At 44.5% G+C, this 20,801-nt stretch overlaps 2 protein-coding genes across 5 annotated transcripts in view; one reads left to right on the top strand and one right to left on the bottom strand.

The window, feature by feature from the left end:
- The window catches only part of slc25a25b (solute carrier family 25 member 25b), a 29,274-nt gene extending 14,093 nt beyond the window's left edge, over nt 1-15,181 (bottom strand). For 2 of the 4 annotated variants that reach the window (XM_031577568.2, XM_031577569.2), the window contains exon 1: nt 14,309-15,181. In XM_031577568.2, the coding sequence (XP_031433428.1) occupies nt 14,309-14,647 (339 nt within the window). In that variant the 5' untranslated portion in view covers nt 14,648-15,181. Of the gene's footprint in view, nt 1-3,490; nt 4,459-14,308 lie in introns of those variants that run through there. The other 2 variants (XM_031577570.2, XM_031577571.2) reach the window with 2 other exon arrangements.
- A 2,876-nt stretch (nt 15,182-18,057) lies between these two features.
- fam102ab (family with sequence similarity 102 member Ab) overlaps nt 18,058-20,801 on the top strand; it is a 49,821-nt gene continuing 47,077 nt past the window's right edge. The window contains exons 1-2 of the mRNA XM_012838021.3: nt 18,058-18,218; nt 18,700-18,988. Coding sequence (XP_012693475.2) covers nt 18,843-18,988 — 146 coding nt within the window. The 5' untranslated portion in view covers nt 18,058-18,218; nt 18,700-18,842. The remainder of the gene's footprint in view (nt 18,219-18,699; nt 18,989-20,801) is intronic.

Here is a 20,801-nt window from a genome sequence, read left to right as displayed (position 1 = left end):
GCAGGCCAATATATTAATTACACTGTAATTAGACTGACTGACTGACTCAGAAGTAACAGAGACCATGTGTGGGAGTGCTTTGGCTCATCCGCAGTCACGAACGTCTCATACAGCGTAAGAGTGCAGTAAATCACATATCTGTTTTCTCAATGAGCTGAGCTTTCACTGCTATGCTCAACATGCTTGCCTGCAGCTCAGATGCACCCTAGGTGCAGACACAAGAGCTGGAATCGCAGCAGCACCTTTGCAAGACGAAGCCACTGTAGCAGCAAGACGTGAGTAAAACCTGACGCTATGTTCAAACAGCCCATCTTGGATGGGACTGGCATCATAAACAGAAATATACACACAGATAGAGAGGAAGACAGACACACGCACTAAGGTAACAAGACGGCACCAAGCTGATGTGAATGTAAGATGTTCATGGCAGCCAATGAGACGGTCCTATTTTGTGCTCGCCACTGGAATCACCCCCTGCCTGGATGGCAGTAATGTCATGCACCTTAGAATGAGGGACCCCATGTGTGTATGTGTGTGTGTGTGTGAGTGTGTATGTACGCACGTGTGTGTGTGTGTGTGCGGGCTACAATAAATGCAGAACCTGCGATCAAAAGAAACATGCCGAGGCTCCCCTTTCACCCCTTTCACTCATGTTTAGTGTGTATGTACGCACGTGTGTGTGTGTGTGTGTGTGTGTGTGTGTGTAAGTGTGTAAGTGTGTATGTACGCGCGTGTGTGCATGTGCGGGCTACAATAAATGCAGAACCTGCGATCAAAAGAAACATGCCGAGGCTCCCCTTTCACCCCTTTCACTCATGTTTAGTGTGTATGTACGCACGTGTGTGTGTGTGTGTGTGTAAGTGTGTATGTACGCGCGTGTGTGCATGTGCGGGCTACAATAAATGCAGAACCTGCGATCAAAAGAAACATGCCGAGGCTCCCCTTTCACCCGAGGGCTATTTCCAGACGAGTCACAAGATGTGTGGGGCCCCCCTGATCCACGCGGACCACTGCGCCGACCACTGCGCTGACCCCTGGAGACGCCTTCATGGATTTGGAGGCCCGTGCTGCTACTGCACATGGACGTCACGAGTGGGGCCAGGGGGCGTGAGTGGCGGAGTGAAAAACAACAGAGCGAGCACATGTTTAATGTAGGATGAAATTCCTAGTAGGGCATATTTCTGCTTGACTTTTTCTTGGTAAGCCAGGTGAAACAGGGTGCACTCAAGTCAAAGTATGGCGAGTAGTATGCACTACCAGACTATTAATCTGTGTATGGCGAGTAGTATGCACTACCAGACTATTAATCTGATTATGGTGAGTAGTATGCACTACCAGACTATTAATCTGTGTATGGAGAGTAGTATGCACTACCAGACTATTAATCTGATTATGGTGAGTAGTATGCACTACCAGACTATTAATCTGATTATGGTGAGTAGTATGCACTACCAGACTATTTGTCTGTGTATGGTTTCACCTCTCTTGTAGTCAGCATACTTCTGACTACGAAGAACAAAAGTAAAAAAAAAAAAATCAACAAATCAATGATCATAGCGGTCTTCCCATATCTCTGTTTCCCCCTAAAAGCCTGTGGTGTTCTGTGTAAGCACGTAGTGAGAGCTACACAGGGTGTACATTAACCACAGCAGCCCAGGGGCAAAACAACAGGCCGACAACAGGCTGTCACACAGTGTACCATCCGCTTCGGGGAAAGCGTGTTGTCGGCAGTGATGAAAGGCGAAAGGGAAGACACATCCGACACGGTGGGGTAATATTTACCCTCTACGGCAGAGGCCGACAGGAAATAGTCCACTTCACGCTATCAGTCTTTATCACGGCCATTGTATAACAGCCAACTGAAGAGGCAAACATGTTTGTCATGAAGAGGGCTAACTAGGCAAAGGACCTTGCAGGTGGATTACCTAACACTTCTGAGAAAATCATTCATTCATTCATTGGTTGGCAGGTGAGAAATAGGCTTCTTATAGCAGGACTCCAGGGAGTTCATGAGAATGGAGTGTGTGTGTGTGTGTGTGTGTGTGTGTGTGTGTGTGTTGTATATAAATACGCATGGCTTTGCTTTGTTCGGTTTGAGTGGGAGTGTGACAGGTGCTACATCAAAACTGACTAAAAGTATAAGAAAACTAACTAAAAACCATTTTGGATCTCACGGCCAACATAACAGAGACTGGGGTCCCATCTTCACATAAAGCCTGCAATGTTGCTCTACTCTAACATTTGTAGGTCTCTTAGGGAGCTACCTACACTCAGTAAGCTACCTACAATGTGGTTAGGTCGGGAAGCAAGGCCAACTCCTGGATCACCCCAGCTTTAGCAGTCTAGTCAAAACAATACGCTACTCAACGATACTTAACACTTTTGATCAGAACATTCTGAGAATAGTGGCTTAAAAGAGCCAGTAGTCTGGTACAAAGTATCCTCTTGGAAACAGACACTGAACTAGGTCCAGATAGGTTACATTCACTTCACTGACCCAACGGAAAGGACATAACTCAACTCCAAATCTAAAAAAAAAAAAAAAAAAAAAAAAAAAAAAAAACTGTCCATGATGACTCGGATCACACTTTCAACAGCTCAGGTTTCACAAGGTGTCTTTAAGTAACTTTATGATAACCAATCACCCACCACACACACACACACACACACACACACACACACACACACACACACACACACACACACACACACACACACACACACAAAGGTACATGCTCTCTCTGATCTGTGTTCTGTTCTAGGACAATCTAGCACTTGAACATTCCAGCTCTAATTCCCCGCCCCAACACAAACACTCCCACAGGCTGCCAGCCAGGCACTCGGACAAGCTTGCTGCTCTACTCTTCCTCGCCGCCTACTGTGAGTGGCCCTAATCAGCGCCGTTTTTTGGGGCTGTTTTCCTGACCACACCACTACGAGCTCAAGATTATGAATGAACATCTCTGCACTGTTATTCAGCCTCTGTACGTTTACAACATTGCACAATGTGCACGTCAAAAGGCTGCACAGTAGCTTACATCATAGCTGCAACTGAAAATTAGCCTCGGTCCAAAGACTGCCGTTCTTGTGGCAGTAGAGACTCACATGTACACCAGGTAAAGGAAAAGCCTCTAAGGACCACGTGTTTAAATGCTCACACAATTAGGACTTGGCTACAACAGTACTAAGACAACAAATTATATAAAAAAATAAGTGAACCTTGCCTGACATAATACAATATATAATCCTAATTATTTATATCGAACAATTTCTGGCAGTGAGCCTTCAGATGCTCATCTCTTGCCCAGAAGGTAACATAGCAGCAGACCATTCACTGAAGCCTGGATTAGTGTCCTTCATTACACGGTTGCCATGGTTAACGGTTGCCGCGTTTAATGGGGCAATTGTGTTGCCAGGCTCCCCATGAACTCAATAGCTTTGGTATAATTGGCCCAGTTAAGTTCTGGCCAGCAATTACTGCCTGCAGTACCTTAGGGTAGCCCTCAGGTGGCGCCACCATGATGAGCACAGTGGCTCTCTTCCTTGGTGTTCCACCGGTCGCTTCCTGACCACTGACCGCTTCCTGACCACTGACCGCAGGCTCCTTCTGGTCACCATGTTTCAGCTTGTCCTCCACCTTCCCAGAGTCCTCCTCACCAGGCCGGCTGCTTTGGCCGGTCTGCTCAGTGGCGGCGGGTTCGCATTCCGCCGGGGATCCCGACCACCAGCGAGAAAGAGACAACCACACACCTCCCAGCATGCTCCCAGATAGAAAAACTCCGACTCCGGCTCTACTCACAGCAGAGAGCAGTGTGTGTCTTAAGATCCTTTTGACGCTCAGAAGAAAACCAGGCAAAATGTATGACTCTGCCTCGGAGAGATTCTGTGTATATATTGTGATCTTTCACAGTCATTCCATATGAGAGAGAAAACAAGTGTGTGTGTGTGTGTGTGTGTGTGTGTGTGAGAGTGAGAGTATCTGGAGCTGTAAAAGTGCTGAGGCAGCAGCAGCAGCGGCAGACGCTGAAGAGGGCAACGAGGTCGTGCTCAAACTGCAGCGAGGGATTCCCTGCGTCACCGTTCACCCTTTCGTCAGCCCGCCACAGAAACACAGAGACGGCACCACAGCCTTCGGCCCCTCAACACAGCACGCTACCATCCCAGCACAGCCTCCCTCAGAGCACAGGCTCAGAGACGCACAGGCTCAGAGACGCACAGACCTCGGCTTGGGGCAGATAGGCTCCTTATGACTCAGCGCCTTACATCCATTTTTAGATGGGAATAGAAGAGTTGGGGACACGGCAAAAAGAAGTAGAAATACACTATCGCCACTCCGGAAATAACTTTTTTGAAGCCCAGGACACAAACCAAGTGAAGCAAGATAATGTAGCAGAGTGTCAAATTCCACGTGGAAAATTCAATAAGCTGTGTCTTGAGGGAGCCCTCTTAGCCCCCCCCCCCCACCACCACCACCTCTCTCTGTCACTGATGTCTCTGTCACTGTCTCTATCTCCGGCCGGGATGCATGAGTCTGTAGGTTACTCCTGAGTGGAGAACTGAGGGTGATGCGGTAAAAGAAGAGCCTCCTGAAAGCTGCATTCTCACTGCAGCTGTGGCTCAGCCAATCACAGGCACCCACACTGACAGGTCCGGCCGGAGGGGGTCCAAAGGCTGCACTAGCAGCCAACCGGAGCGGAGGATAATCTTCCCTCTGACTGATTTCTTGCCACTCAGCATGAGGGGGGTGATGGAGGTAGTGATGGAGAAAGGTTAGGGCTCCTCATCCACTCATTCTCTCTCTCTATTTCTCTGTCTCTCTCAGCATTGGCAAAAGAAAATCTGCTGAATCTCTCTCTCTCTCCTGTTTTTCCATCTGGCACGGGCAGAGGAAACCTGCTGAATCTCCTCCCACCTCTCCCTCCCTTCACGACAGCCTTTTTTCCCAGTCATTCCATCAGCCTGTCAGCATCGCCGTGGCAACCCCATCCAGCAACTCTCAGAGGAGCAATTTATTTTGACCGCCTAAACACACAACCCCCCTCCCCCATTCAATCTAGTGAGCCCCTCTCTGAAAAGAAGCGCTGGTTATCCCAGGCAACTCAACTGAACAGCACCAAGCACTCAAGCACTGTGCTAAATATACATTTCATTCAGCAACCATCTTCTTTTCCTTTCTTTCTCTCTCTCCATCTCCCTCTCTCTCCATCAGACTGAACTCTAAGTAAAGGCTGATAGGTATAACTGCATACTGGGTGCCTTCTGCAGAGCTCAGCACTCCTGCCTGTGGCTTGCGGACCAGCAGTGCCGTTGCCAGCCACACAATTCATCTGACCCCTGACAGAACCACTTCCAGGGCAACAGTTAGTCTTGCTGCACAGAATGAGATCCCCACAGAAAGAGACAAAACCCATAAATCATAATAATTAACACGCTGCTGCTGCTGTCCCACGCAGACCATACATTACAGGAATTAGCTCCATGATCATCATACAAATACCCACGTGGTGCTGAGTGGTCTCACACAGCAGCCATTGAACAGAATGTGGGAAACTATGCCGACAAGCTGTAACAATCTATTAAAACCAAAGACAATGGCGCCCCCAACTGGCCACAGCTAGGAACTTCCTGAGAAAGAGTGCAGGAAGTGCAGCCCTGCTGAACACACAGTCCAGTAAAAACATGTACACATCCCATCCCAAATAAAACTGCATTAAAAAAAATTATAATACAACAAAAAAACTAATCTGTGATGTTTTTGGCCTGTTGTTTTTGGCCTGTTGGTTTGCTGTGTTCCCACAATACTGTTTGTCCACCATGCAGACATATGCTCCTGTGAGTGGCATTTAATGGCTCTGGTGACATTCATTGACTGTGGGAATGCCCTTATGGACGCCAGGCATTGGCATACAATTGGCAGACCCAGTGTTGCAGGGAAACAGTGTTGCAGTGTTGCACCCAGTGTTGCACGGTATGCAGGGAAAGCAAAGGAATGAACCTTTGGAGTCAAAACATCAGGCGTTGTAGACCGAGAACACGGCTCAAAGTTTTGAGTCTACTATATTCAGGTTCATTCACGAGACATGGTGATACTACACTCACCGGAAAAGAAAGACACCTTGATGACCCTTTCCTGTGTTTGAACAGCGTAAGCCTATTAGCCCGGCTGGCTAGGTTAGCAATTAGTGTAAGAAATAGCTTGGTTTCTGTTCACCCCTAATCCTGTTACTGTCAAGGAGAGTCAAGTATGGTTGAATAGCCATAGTTATCCGAAAGGTAGCTCTCAATAAAATGGATGAACTTTTTTGTTGTTTTTACATGCTAGTTTATGAAACGTCCAGCATGAGAACATAAATACATGCTAGGCGACTGCGTACTGACTTTCTATAAAGGACCTTTCTACCGCTCCCTTAATCCTCCATAATCCACCTTCTTGGGTCTACACTCATCCATCTCCAGTTTTCACTCTGACCCCATGACTGATGTCAACTGACTGCCCGGTGAAGGATCATGCATTGACTGCACCCATCAGAACTACCTCACTGTAGGTTTGGATAGCAGACACACTCAAAACTGCTCATGCAGCATCTGTACCATGCAATCATAAAAAAGTACTAGAGCTATGTCTTCAACTATGAATGATCCCAGTTTTAACTCAAACACAATCAGATGTACCCTGGGTTTGTTTAATTAATCATTTTTACAACGCACAATCAGGACTTTTAATATGCCCTCTTGATTTCAACGCACAATCAGGACTTTTAATATGCCCTCTTGTCTTCAACACACAATCAGGACTTTTTTCTTTTTTTTTTTTTTTTTAAGATTTGTTTTTGGGCTTTTTGCCTTTAATCGATAGGACAGTGAAGGTTTTGGACAGGAAATGAGATTGAGAGAAGAGGTGGGGAGTGGGATCAGGAAATGACAGCAGGTCGGATTCGAACCCGTGTCCCCGTGGGCGTTCAAGCCCGTATATGGTCGGGACTACTGCTTGCGCCAAAGTGCCCCCCACAATCAGGACTTTTAATATGCTCTCTCGTCTTCAACGCCCAATCAGGACTTTTAATATGCCCTCTCGTCTTCAACTCTAGTCTCAGTTTGAGGGCCCTATTGTCACTGCTGGCAACATGCAAAGTCCGTCTTGCATGACCTGGAGCTAATTTAATCATGAATAGCTCATTTCATAATGAGTAAGACCGTGAGTGCAAACATGGGTGGGTTTGCACAATTCTAGGGCGTGTCCAAGTCAATGAGCTCCTTTAAAGCAACACCATTTCCGTGAAACTTCCAAAAAGCACAGTCAACCAATCAACTCTCATTTTAAGTCGATCTCCGTCATGTTCCCCTAGATCAGTGGTCACCAAACTTTTTTGGCCAAAGATCACGACCTCTGCCGTGGTGACCGGCAAGATCTACCTATTGAGGCCTTGAGAGAAAAAGACTGTCCAGACTCCAGACTGTACTTATAACTTAACTTTGTATTTAGCCTAATTGTAATTGAATGAAATTAAACACTTTGGTCCAGCTTTCAAATTGATGTGACCAAGAACACACTAAATCACTTAATTTTAGTGCAACATACAAAGGAAAATATTTGTTAACCGCACACAATATGAACAAGAAAAAAACACATTTGCAATGAGCAGGCTGGATATGAACTGCTTTATATATCAACTGAAGTTACAACACAACACTGACAATCTTTGTTTTCAGGTCATTTGACAGTTGTTTTGAGGCCCCCATGTTGCCAATCTTTAGAGGAGAATCAAGGAGAAGCACATCTTGCAATTGGCTACCTTAGATAGTTTTTCTAATGATTGAATGCACCTTTCTATAGAATTGAAGGCTTAACAAGCTAATCAGACTAATTATGTGTTGCAATTATTCAGTATTGAGTAGTTACAGGTATTCAAATCATGAAAATGATTAGGGTGCCTAAATATTTGCACAGCCTATTTTTCACATTCGATTTCATTTCACACAATTAAATACTGCTACACTAAATATCTTTGTCTGGAAAACACCCCAGTGCTCAGTGTTAACTAGAAAATGAATAATATACCACTGTGATCTTTTTTTGGTGAAGACAGAGTAAATTATCATGCAGCCTCAGAGGGGTGCCAAAACTTTTAATACGACATTATGCGTGCATATTAATATTTCGAAAACCAACGCGGTAATTGGAATGAAGTGGGAGTGGCCGATAACTAACATAAGCGCAAACGTACTCATGTAATGTGTCACCTTTAACATTAATATTTAGAAACACGTTGCCGTGTTAAACGAGTCGTAGAAGTTAAAATAGACAAATATCTGTCTGGAAAACCGTTCTTTTGGGTAAGCTAATACATAACGTTAATCTATAAATAAACGTAGGATACCGTTTTTTTTAACAAACTGGCCGATAACCAACATAACAACGACATCCAAGAGAGCTCGAGGATGTTATGCACGCGAGTTGAGCCTAGTTGCAAGCTGTCAGACGAGCTGTCAGAATGTTGGAAATCTCTTTACATTGGGCAGACATTCTGCAACTTTACCCAATCCGACTGAACATGTTGAACTCTTCTGACAGTACCTGACAATGACCAACAAACACCAACTGCTGGCGCACGCTGACCCAACTGTTGGTGTTTGTTGGCGTTTGTTGGAGAATGTTGGCGCTTGTCGGGGCAGTGTGCAAGCTGCTTTAGAAGGGGCATTTAATGGGAAGGGCTACATTTGTGAGAAATCGTTGGTGATTACGTTCACATCAACTCTACGGACATCCTCGGATTTAAATAGCTGGCGTTCATGAATCAGGCGGAGATATTTTCTGACGTTGGTCTTCCAAAGTCCGTAAGAAAACATTTCAGTAGACACTTTTTTTTTCTGTATTTAAAAAATATATAATTTTGGAGATCGACAGGGAAGGTCTTCGAGATCGACATGTCGATCGCGATCGACGGGTTGGCGACCTCTGCCCTAGATTATAGGTTCCTAAACAGGCCCTCCTTTGACGACCAGAAACAAAACAGCACCCCCCACGTCCCCCAACACCACAGTGCAAAGCCTGAGATGTCCATAGTCTATTACCTCTTTTGGAGTTTAAAAAACAGATGCCCGTCAGGTGTTGCATAGCTTTTCTTGAACATTGTTTCTACATTTGAACATATTTCAATTTCATCTAACAGTTGAACTTAAAGGGGAAACTTTTTTTAACCTGGGCCATATTCTCCCATCTTTTTTGGTCCAAAGTAAACCGACTTTGTTCCTGCTACTGACAGGCTGATGATGTAATTATAAGTGTCTGATGGAAAGGATCCCTACAGAGATAGACATGTGTCTGTTTACCTCAATAACTGTAAAGAAACTGTAGAAAAAGACTGTTTCTATTAAAAAGGGTTGTGAATGTTTTCTGATTCATATGTGTTTAACTTCTAGATCAGTGTTTCCCAAACTTTTTACAGTCCCGTACCCCTTCAGACATTCAATCTCTAGCTACGTTTTATTTGAGCTATATTTTTTTCATTTGTACTGTGCTAAGATGTGGCCCTGATTTATAAGCCTACAACATGCAAAACTGCCTCATGAGTTAAACGTTGAGTCAAACTTATTTATTTACAAATGAAAATGTATGTTAATAGAGGACTTTTAACATGTCAGCCTCCTCAGAAGTGCCTTTGTGGGGCCGCTGGCCTGGATTCAGAGGAGAAGAAAGGGAGTCTGGCTCTTCAGCCAAAAAAAGCACTGAAAGAAAACTCTTAAGTGATGGTTCCCAGAGAGCAGAGAATGGAGAGAGAGAGGGAGAGAGAAGGAGAGAGAGAGCAGTGAAAGGAGAGGGAGGGAGAGAGAGAGCAGTGAAAGGAGAGAGAGAGAAGGAGAGAGAGAGGGAGAGAAGGAGAGAGAGAGCAGTGAAAGGAGAGAGAGGGCCTCCAGCTTCCAACAGGGCACCAACACAGTCCTCCCTCCTGTCCTCTCATCACCTCAGACGACCTCTGACTGAACTCAAAGACTCTGGCGAAACAATACCCTTCTCTCCGGTCCGCCATGCTCCACAGCACAGGTTCAACCGGAGAGGACCAAGACTGAGACGTGCTGTGACTGGGTTCACGTGAGCCGGAGGAAACCAGACACTTCAGGCCTGTATGTGTGCCATGCGTCCTCAACATGGCCTCCTCTGAGGGCAACATACTTAGAGGGCAACATACTTAGAGAGAAGCATACTTAGAGAGAAGCATGGCCTCCTCTGAGGGCCGTATACTTAGAGAGGAGCATGGGTGATCCCATTTAGAAACAGTGACAGGACGATCTGATTGGCTCGCCTTATCTGCTCTCCTCTGGGATAAGTGTGCTTAGGTCAGAGAGAGGCTGTGCTTCAGTTTCCAAGAGGGATTGGGAAAGAGTGTGCAGGTTCACACTTTCACACACACACACCGACACACACACACACCGACACACACACAACAATTAGCAATATTTGATAGAAGAGACTGCTGATTTAACTGCCACCAGTTCTCACAAGACCTCTCATCTGTTGGTCTGAAGCAGCCCTTCCGTGATACTCCTTGACATCTGAGCCATGCACATTTGTATGCAAACACAGACTCACCCACAACCCCCGAGTCCCTTCATGACTGCCATCTGAGCAGCCACCGACACCCGCCCTGACTTCAGTACCTCCGGCCTCAAAAGGGAGAAGACTTGCAAACTAGTCTCCTCTCAGACCGGCCACACACAATACAGTGAACAAACCTACAAGCTAGTGGCTAACAGAAAAACCATTACACACACAACATAGTGAATGAACCTACAAGATAACGGCTAACAGAAAAACCATCAAACACCCCACGACGTCATGACAAAAGAGGACCAAAATGTAGTCATTTGAAGTATGGCAAAGAGTGTGTGTGTGTGTGGTGTGTGTGGTGTGTGTGTGTGTGTGTGTGTGTGTGTGTGGTGTGTACTCTGCATTCCCCCAGGTCTAGACTGGATAGCAGAAGATGGCTTGACTCGGTCACAGGGGCAACAGGGGTCACAGGGGCCAACCGCAAATGAGTCACAGCTGGCAGTTGGGAACTAACAGGCTTCAAGAGGAGCGAAAAACACACTTGTGGATCACTTGGGAGTCGTCTCGAATGGAAGACGGCGGCCCTGAAACACACTTGTGGATCACTTGGGAGTTGTCTCGAATGGAAGACATTGGGCCTGAAACAGGCTTGTGCCGTGTGTGACAATGTAAGAGTTGCCTATTTCTATGATGAACACCAGGGACCTTTAAACTAAAGGGATACCCAAGAAAAGGGATAGTGATGTGTGTTTCTTTCAGGATGGACAGATGTTCCACCACTCAGATACTACCTGCACTACTACTGAGGCTTTTGAAAATGATTTCTCTTGCAAATTAGCTGTAGAGACAGAAGCCGGGTAAACCCTTTAGGTGGCTACTGAGCAGGATATTGCATCGCTCGTTTTTATGACTTCGTTAACAGATTTGACATCTTTAGTAAAAAGAAAAATGTCAAGGCAGCAATCAGTTCACTAAAGACAGCTAGCCTACATGATTCAACCACATATAATACACAGTGGTGAGAAGTCAAACTCATCTGATCCAGTCCATCGAGCTGGAACCTTCCATATTGTTCTAAAGGCTGGGATAAATCCTTGAACAAAGGCTGCCTTCACAGACATAGCCTATAGGCATGGGATTACCCCAAGACCACCAAGGCACAGGTCATCACTAACCCTATAGAAAAACTTCTCAAAGAAGAGAGATAGAGTTAGGTCTAGCCTATATGTTATCCCAGTATACCTTAATGCTGCATGACCAACTTTTTGTTTAATTCAAAAACCTGTTTTGTTTGGGTGCTGTTTTGTGTTCTTTGACAAAGAAAGAGAAGCACACAGCAAACTCTTTCATTCTCTAGGGCAGCTCACCATCAGGTTCACAATGGACAGTTTCCTGCGGTGAGCTCACATTTAAGCATATGCCAACTGGGTTCGATACACAACCCCATCATGTTCTTTCACTTTCTTTTTGAAGAAAAAAAAAAACACACACACACACACACGATACTACAAAACAGTTATTATAAGTGCTTCAATAGATAGCTACAGGATCAGACAAACTGCTGCGCTATCTTCACCTCCCTAGCTTACCCTCTAATCAAGTCACTCAAGATGACTATGACGATGACCAGATAATGGCACAGTTACGCACGCGCACGCGCACGCGCACGCACACACACACACACACACACACACACACACACACACACACACACAGACAGACAGACACACCCATGTGTGAAAGAGTAATCTACCACGTGTACTCACGTTTCCCTCTCTCTCTCTCCCTCTGGCAAGGAAAACCACCACTGACTGGAGGTCTCGTGACCAACATAGCACCACTAGTGCAAAAGTAGGCCACATTCCTAGCTAACAGAGTCCTGGGGTGAGAGCATTGAGGCATTCAAGGGCCTAGTATTCCTATGGGCTCATGTGTGTCTTGACTCAATCATCATTACCTCAATGTGCCCGGAGGTCCAAAAACAACAGATTTCCTGAATAATAATTCTTCTTTATTACATTTTAATGACAGCCTCCCTTAGATTTTTTTATCAGCAATCAACAATTCATGATTAACTACCCACTGCCCAAACAGAAACTTGGCTGCTCACACACAATGTCCTATTTTATTGGATTTTATGAGAAGGAAATGGTTTTGCCATTACTGTGTAGGGGACAATTGTATCTCAGTCAATTATGGTCAGTTAAATCTGGGGGTTTTCCGTTGTTAGGTACACAGACAGTTTGCCGTCACTGGTCAACTGTTAGGAATCGGCCCATGTTTTCAGAGCCTCCTCGTGAGTCTGTGGAGATCATACTGAAGAGTTGTTTGGATTCATCTCCACTTAATTGTTCCAGATTGTTCCAGCCCTCCTGGAGATCAGTGTCTTTGGCGAAGCTACGTGCCATACAAGATCTGTCTGTTTCCTGACAACCACTCAATGCCATCCCGAGGTTTATATCTGATGTGCTGCATGCCACTGTTTGCTTTCTCACAGATATTTGTCCTTTCTTGGTTTGTCCCTTAATTGTGATGTAATATACTTATTTGGGTCATTTAAAATGACAGCTGCAAACCAAAAGCAAACGAAGGGTGACTATAAAGACCTAGAAGTTCATGAAGTTCAAACTGATCATTGCATGTGATGGAACCAGAAATATTGATATTCTGTTGTTGTAAAAGACATGAACTTAATGTAGCATTATTTTGTATCTGCGACTCATTTTGGATGTGCACTCTGTCTGTCTCACTGAGACTGGCATGTAAACCCCGCCCCCCCAGATAGCCTCCTTCCTGCTAAAACCCTTTGTATCACCCCCTCCCCCATAGGTGAACCCCTCACCCCACTGTCTCCCCCTTTCCTCTCACCGGGTGTGGTCATCCCCTCCCCCCTCAGTCTACCTGACTGAATTGTATGAATGCCTACGTATTCTGCTATCAGGTAGGCCTGCTGAGAGGAGGTCTCCACGCTGAAATAAACTCCAGAAACTTCTTTAACTTCTTCCCTTCTTCAACTTTGGCGTGCTCATTTAGATTCCGTTACATGCAGCATGCATGCACTCTTAGCAGCTCTGATGAGCAATACAACATTTGAACAAACATAGGCCTGATGTCTCAAGAGGTAGAAAAGGTGGGAGCAAAGAAAAGGCGAGGAAATATTGGAGCAACCTGGGAGCAAAATATGCTTACCGCTGTTCATAAGTACGTGTAAATATTAAACAAGCTCAGCATGTTGACTGTTTGTCCATCTAGTTTACATAATACAATGCCAGTCTGACTGTCTACATCAGAAGACATTCAAAAGACGCTATAACGATCACTAATTCATACAGTAGAAAAAAGCAATCGTCTTTATACACATATACATAACAACCGTTTAGTAAGGTTAAGGAATGTTTATTGGACAACATTGGAATGTGTTTAAATCAAATCAAATAATGATTCTGTGCAACGACCAAGAGAAATACCTCAGACTAGTTGTGAAAGTTATTGGGATGTGAAGTATTGTAACACTGCAGTTATCGTAACATTCTTACCTCAATACTAACACTGCCACATGAACATCCAACAGCCTTCGTACTTACATCCAACTTTTCGTACTTAACCTTTTCTGCAAAATGCAGGGATGTAGGCCAGGCATCATTATTATTAGCAACATAATCCTGACAGTTGAGAGACAGCTCGTAGGCTAATTGCCCTTGCCATTCTCTACGTTTGACGAGTTAAGTGAAGATAAGAATTGCTGGTTGTCAGCTTACTCACCATGAGCTCATGTTCAGTGCGATGGACTCCAAGCTTTTTTAGGCCAATGGTGAGATCATTGACACAAATGCCCCCATCCCTGTTAACATCCAAAATCTGAAACAGGACTTTCAGTCTGTGTTCTTGTTCGGGTCCGCCACAAACTGGACAATTGTGCACTGAGTCACACAGTTCGTCACTTGACTCCGAAATCGGACAGTCCCTAGTCACAGTTGGGGGCATCGTGGGTGTCCCGCCGCCTCCTCCCGGGTCAGAGCCCTGGTGAGTCTCGTCCGAGCGACACTGACAGAAGACCCCGCTTATCAAAGGAGAAACAAGCGATCCTTGCTGATGCATCATATGGACTGGTGAAATGATGACTCAAACCCGGTCAAAACAACCATAATGTTTGTTATACCAAACTGAATCAAAAAGTGTCACACAGGAGAAAGCATCCGCTACTCTCAGTGTTAACGTTAGTAGGCTACGCTAGCGGTGAGCTACCCGGTAATTTCGAACGTCACGTGTCTATTTTTGCGATGCTGGTTTAGACAAAGACAAAGTTGTTGCATTTAACCTGATTAATAAAGTTGATGGCTTTCCCATACAACACCTACATAAATACCTCCTTCCGCTTGAACAAAGTGATGATGAGGTGGATGCTGAGCCGCCGTCCAAGTCAGCAGCTGAGCTCGGTCAGTAGCTAGATCGTAACGCCAGATGTACGCTTACTACTACTACGGCAGTACCATTTTTGTTTCTACAGACCAGTTCCACTGAGAGGCAGGTTTCGACGGCCAATCCACGTGAAATACTTTTAATTATTCCGTTTGAATCGCCGTAGAATTGACAGCTGATGATCCAAAAATGCCGGTCTAGTAGGGCGGCCGTTTCGAGAAGGAAATGATTAGCTGGAGACGAAAGATGAGTGGAGGAGGAGTGCCTACACTTGATGGATGGCAACAGTAACCAATTACATGCGTATGCAAATTTTACTCCTGCTCTGCTAAAAAACCGATAAACATAGTAAATTAAGGTTGTCATTATTTAACAAGAAAACAATACATAACACTTTAACATTTGCTGATAACACCCTTGTAAATTGTTTAGGTACAGTTTATGTCAACTGGACCGGTAGCCTACCGGCGGTAGGCAAAGAGGGAATCCCTCACTGTCCTCGTGGTTTTGAACAAACTGACATTAGATTTGACCACTTGCAGCGCTTCGTTTGAGGCGGGGGGCGTATCTTCTTTTGTTTGGTCATTACGTTGGGCGGAGCTCTATGACATTCCTTTTATGGTTTCATACGCAATGGAGTGGTGGGGAATTGTAAAGAAAGACATTTTAAAAGCATAATTAAAGTATAAAAGCAAAACTTGAATTTAGTTGAAAACAAAAACAATTGATCAAATACAAAAGCTCCAGTCTAAACTAGGACACACCAATGAGGTCAATGCCAGGCTAACAAAGCCAAGTGCACTTATAAAGTTTGAATCATTTTTATGTCACAGATATAGGAATCTGACGTATTTTGATTATATATATATATATTTTAAGCCTGCAATAGTCTATGATAAGTGGGTTATGTAAAACTCAAGGTCCATTAAGAATATGACATCTCTTGGCATCTCTCATCATCTTTCTTACTGAAAGGAAAAAAAGAATTGGTGAAGAAGTGGGAAAAGAAATAACTCTCAAAGAACTTCAGAAGTAAACCTACAGGCTGGATGTTAAGGAGCATGCCAGTGTAACTTGTGTATAACAAGTATTGTCAACTGAGGCTACTATCATTACTAAACAGTGACTATGCCTGAAAGTAGCCCTAATTTAGTCACAATTTCATTCATTAAAAAAAAATCCATTTAAATGGATGGATTTCTTTTTTCTTCATATATGTTTCGTCAAGAGGAACTGAACAGCAATTGCTTGTAAAACATCTGGCAAACAATTTGGACTTACAACAAAGGTATGCAAGTTGCACATTTATTTTGTGTTCATTCAATTTCAAAACTAAATCTAAAGACTCCAAAAGGTAGGCAGTTGTTAAGCTGTTTGAGACTTATGGAGCTCAGAACACTGCTGACAAGAATGCACTGATTAAGAATGTCAGCCATGTTCTTTTGGTCTGCTTCTCACCCATCTATACAGAGCTATAAATGAGCTTGTGGGAAGACAGGATGGGGACCTGCATGATGTACCCATACACCATCAGCAATAAGGTCACAGAGCAAACAGAGTCCAAAATGAAGGCCCGGAACCCCTAACATATGTGTGTGAGTGTGAGGGTAATGCCTACTGTGCGTCAACAAGTTTAATTTGTTACAAGTTCAGAGACCACCAAAACACCAATTTCTATAAGAATAAAGATTCATCAAAAGGGCATCCCTTTCAGAGTTGAGACTCAGTTGAATGGTGTTCAATTAAGTTTTTCTGAGAATGTTTTAAACAAACACTGACATGGTCAAACCTTGTATGAAACAATTTGGGCTTATAACGAAAATGGCTAAGTTGCATATTTTTTCTTTGTTCAAACAATCCTCACAAAGCTCCAAAATGTAGCCAACTGTTTGGACTTTACGTGGAGCACAGGAATTACTCAAGCACAAGCTTTTTTTTAGGAAGTTTTGTAAAATCCCTGTCCTAGCTGAACATTTTTTATCATTTGGTATTATCCACAGAAATTCCTGCCAACATGAATGCTCACTAAATAAGAATGTAAGGTCTGCTTCTTGCCCATCAACACAGTTCAAACCTAAAAAATGATCTTGAAGGAAGACTTGGTACTGCATGTTCCCAGCACTGACACTTTACTGGGGCCGCTATTGCAGAATGCAATGGGAGACCAGCCCAAGCTGCAGGAACAGAAGAGCCGTATTTACATATAGGTCTCCAAGTTGTCTGCGGAAGTGTCACCAGTGTGGATGACGGCACATCAGCTGAGAGCTGGAGGGACAGGACCAACTGCTGCGGATCATTCAGTAACCCTAGCCCATGCACAGCCATGCCCAGGTTGCACTGCGTGCCCTGTGGCCTTTGGCCCCTTTTCTGCAGAGCAGCACCAGTGGTTTCAATGGCTCTAGCAGCGATAAGCTTTCAGGGCAAATAGGGTCAAAGAAACAACCCGAAACGACAGAGCCATGTTTGACTGTGAGGGTTAGGTCTATTGTATTTCAATGTGTGCAATTAGTCGTATGTTCAGAGACCACCAAAACGCCAATTTCCCTCTAAATAAAGAATGAAGATTTTCCAAATGGGCATCTCTTTCAGACTTTTTCCCAATGAACGGAGACCATTTCAGAGGAGGAGGCTACGCGTTTCAGCTCTGAGGCTACCAGCAGAGGGCGCTACATGCATACATAAAAAGTGCACAGAACAAGTCACTTCACATCTTGCTATTCCCCACAAATGCCAAGAGTGAAGCGTTTCGGAACTTCTGTGTTGTACGTCACACCTTCCGCACGCCTTTATGTGTCTTAGTAATGGTAGGCTAGCACGTATATGAACAGCTTAGGCATTCATTTTTTTCCCTTTGAAATTAATTCTTATAATTGGCCAAGACAATGTTCTTCCTACTGTAAATCACACCAATAGCAGCAATATAATATTTTTCATGAAGAATGCATACATGGTCTCTCATATACCATGGCATATTTAGGTCTGACCAACAGTGCCAGCTGGCTGGTATGTTTAATGTATAAGCTACGAGCCAATTTTATCCAAGGAAGTCCACGCGTCGCAAGGAGGGCGGCGCTTCTGGCCGCTGCTGTGTCGAGGAGGAGGGTTTAAATTAGCCCACTACAGCACGCTTCAAAGTACGGGGATTGCTTGACAGTTGGAAAAGATTGCTGTTGTGATTACAGTCAAGACAGCAGTGGTCTTGATTCACTACTGAGAAGCCAACCTGGGCTTCGTCGATATCAGTCAGATATATGTAAGTAGGCTTCTAAGGTTACACTTTTGTTTTGCCGTTGTTTGAGCTTGTGTTGGTCTGAACTGAACCGTAGCCTATGTTTCTTGCGGTGTTGTCTTGCTGAGGGCTTTTCAGTGTTCTGCTAACTTGCAACTCGGAGAATGAATAGGTCAAACTTATTATCTCGTATATAGCATTTAAGTCCCTTACCAAGTGTGTTTTAAGAACGAATTACCTTGACTAGATATATCACACACCACTCCGGTCAGAAAGACCCAAGCCCCGGCATATACTGTGTTTTACCACCCTCCCTGCCTTGAGAAGAAGTTAGCGATACAGTTTAGCCTAGTCTTATTGTAGGGCAACGTCTGTGAATCTGTCCTCGGAAAGTGGGTGTGAAAGCCAAGTTATTGATACATCAGTTATTTTGACAGTAATAAATAACATTTTGGGGATGTATTTCCATATTGCCTGATGGCTATTTTGTTTTGTTTTATTGCAGGTGCAAATCAACAGAAGATGCTGAACCAAGATAATTTCAAAAAGGATTTTCAAGCTCCAGACTAAGACATCTCTTTGCCCGAGTTTTACGTTCAATTTCTAAACAACAATACTTAATATTGTCCGTTTGATTCGTGCGCACACATGGCGTTTTTAATGAAGAAGAAAAAGTTCAAGTTTCAGACCCATTTTACGCTCGAAGAGCTGACGGCGGTACCCTTTGTCAACGGGATGCTCTTCTGTAAAATCAGACTACTGGACGGTGGGGATTTTGCCATATCATCAACCAGGTAAAAGTCCATTATTGGCGTGCAACTAGTTGACTAATCATTTGACTTCCTTGGTAACAGATGGTAACCAGGTGTATCCAGTTTCATTTATAGTGGTGCCGAATTTCAAATACCTCGGATTATTTCTGCAGATTGAAATCATAGTTGCCCTTTCATAGGGCAGGTCTCTAGGTGAAGCACCTGCTCCATACAACATCTGTCTCTAATGCAGGTGTATCCTATGGCTCTGTGGCTATAGCGATTGTTGCCTTTACATTGAATCATCATCATCAACATTGTCTTGTATAATAGAGCCCTTGGCACTTGAATAAGCCCTTTTGTAGCCTATGTGAGCGCCATCGTTTCTTTGTTGTGAAATTTGTGGTGCTCTATGTGGCCTGCCTCCTACGCCACATTAACCACTATCTTGAGGGGGGGTGGGTGAATAGGAAGTCATTAATCGTGCCCTATGGATGCAGGCAGATGAACAATAGCCTAGTTATTCTCTTTGAAGTCTTTATGCTGCTGTAGCAGAGCCTGGATGTTGCAGAGGCATGTGCATTTCATTTGGGATATGTGCATCTTAGTCTGCATAAATGCGCATCTTAGTCTGCATACTTTTTATTCATCTAAAGCAATTGACTGTATAATGAAGGCATACACTTGTGAGTCTGGCGTATTTGGTCAATGGGTTTTGTCTCTGACATGAATTAGTTTGGTATTCATGGGCCTGAATATAGCAAAAGGTAGCTTTAAATAAAGGTGTATATTGTCCTTCTTTTAGAGTGTTTGACGTTCTGCATTGTGAACGGACTTTGAGTTAAGTGTGTGTCTGTGCTGAGGAGGGTTTGAACTTGGCCCTACCCAGACAGAGTGTGTGTGTGTGTGTGTGTGTGTGTGTGTGTGTGTGTGTGTGTGTGTGTGTGTGTAGGGAGGACAGAGTGGCTTACGTGGGAGAGGGATTAGCAGTGAGGTTCAGAGAGTAGTCTGACCCGGGTCACCACTGGAACCATCCTACTGTGTGTGTGTGTGTGTGTGTCTGTGTGTTGGTCCTGGTGCTCCACTTCAGAAGAGAGCTCTCCGTAGCGGTTACGGTCTGAGCCTGCTGCTCTGACTCATGAGTGCTGGCATAAACACACAGACACCCGGTTCTGCTTTGCCTACAGACGGAGTGGATTTTCCAGTGTATTACTTTAGATCTGTGTGTCTGAGTGAGTTTGTGTGTGTGTGCACACGTGCACATGCATAGGCACGCAAGGCTCTGTATGTGTGCGCGTGCATACACATATTTTTGTGTGTGTGTGTGCTTGTGTGTGCGCGTGCTTGTGTGTGCGCGTGCTTGTGTGTGTGCGTGTGTGTGTGTGTGTGTGTACTTTTAGATGCATGATTACAGTTCACCTCAGTCCTTTGAGATGCCCTCTTGGCTTTTTTAATGAGGAGTGCTGCCATGACGGGCCATCTCCTGAGCTTACTGAAGCATCATTAGGAGTCTATTAAGTCACCTCTGAAGACAGGGACTGGGACAGAGACAGGGACGCTCCTGTCACGCTAGGAGAGCGCCACTCTGGGTCCAAACCAGTCTAGTCCACGTGCTTTGCACTGACTTTTGTTTGAGTCTAAATGTGCAACAGGCAGCGTTCTTCAAATGTGGTGGGCGAACTTTTCAAAATGTGGGATTTAATGAGTGAGCGAGGGAGGAGAAGCACATGCTCAGAAACATCCAGAACATCTTGGACATTCTGTTTTGTTTCAGAGGGGCTGTGTCTCTGTGTGTGTGTGTGTGTGTGTGTGTGTGTGTGTGTGTGTGTGTGTGTGTGTGTGTGAGTATTAGTGT

The sequence above is a fragment of the Clupea harengus genome, chromosome 12 (assembly GCF_900700415.2).
Source record: "Clupea harengus chromosome 12, Ch_v2.0.2, whole genome shotgun sequence".
Lineage (NCBI taxonomy): Eukaryota > Metazoa > Chordata > Actinopteri > Clupeiformes > Clupeidae > Clupea > Clupea harengus.
Note: the sequence above shows the minus strand (reverse complement) of the source record. Positions and strands in the feature narration are given on the sequence as shown.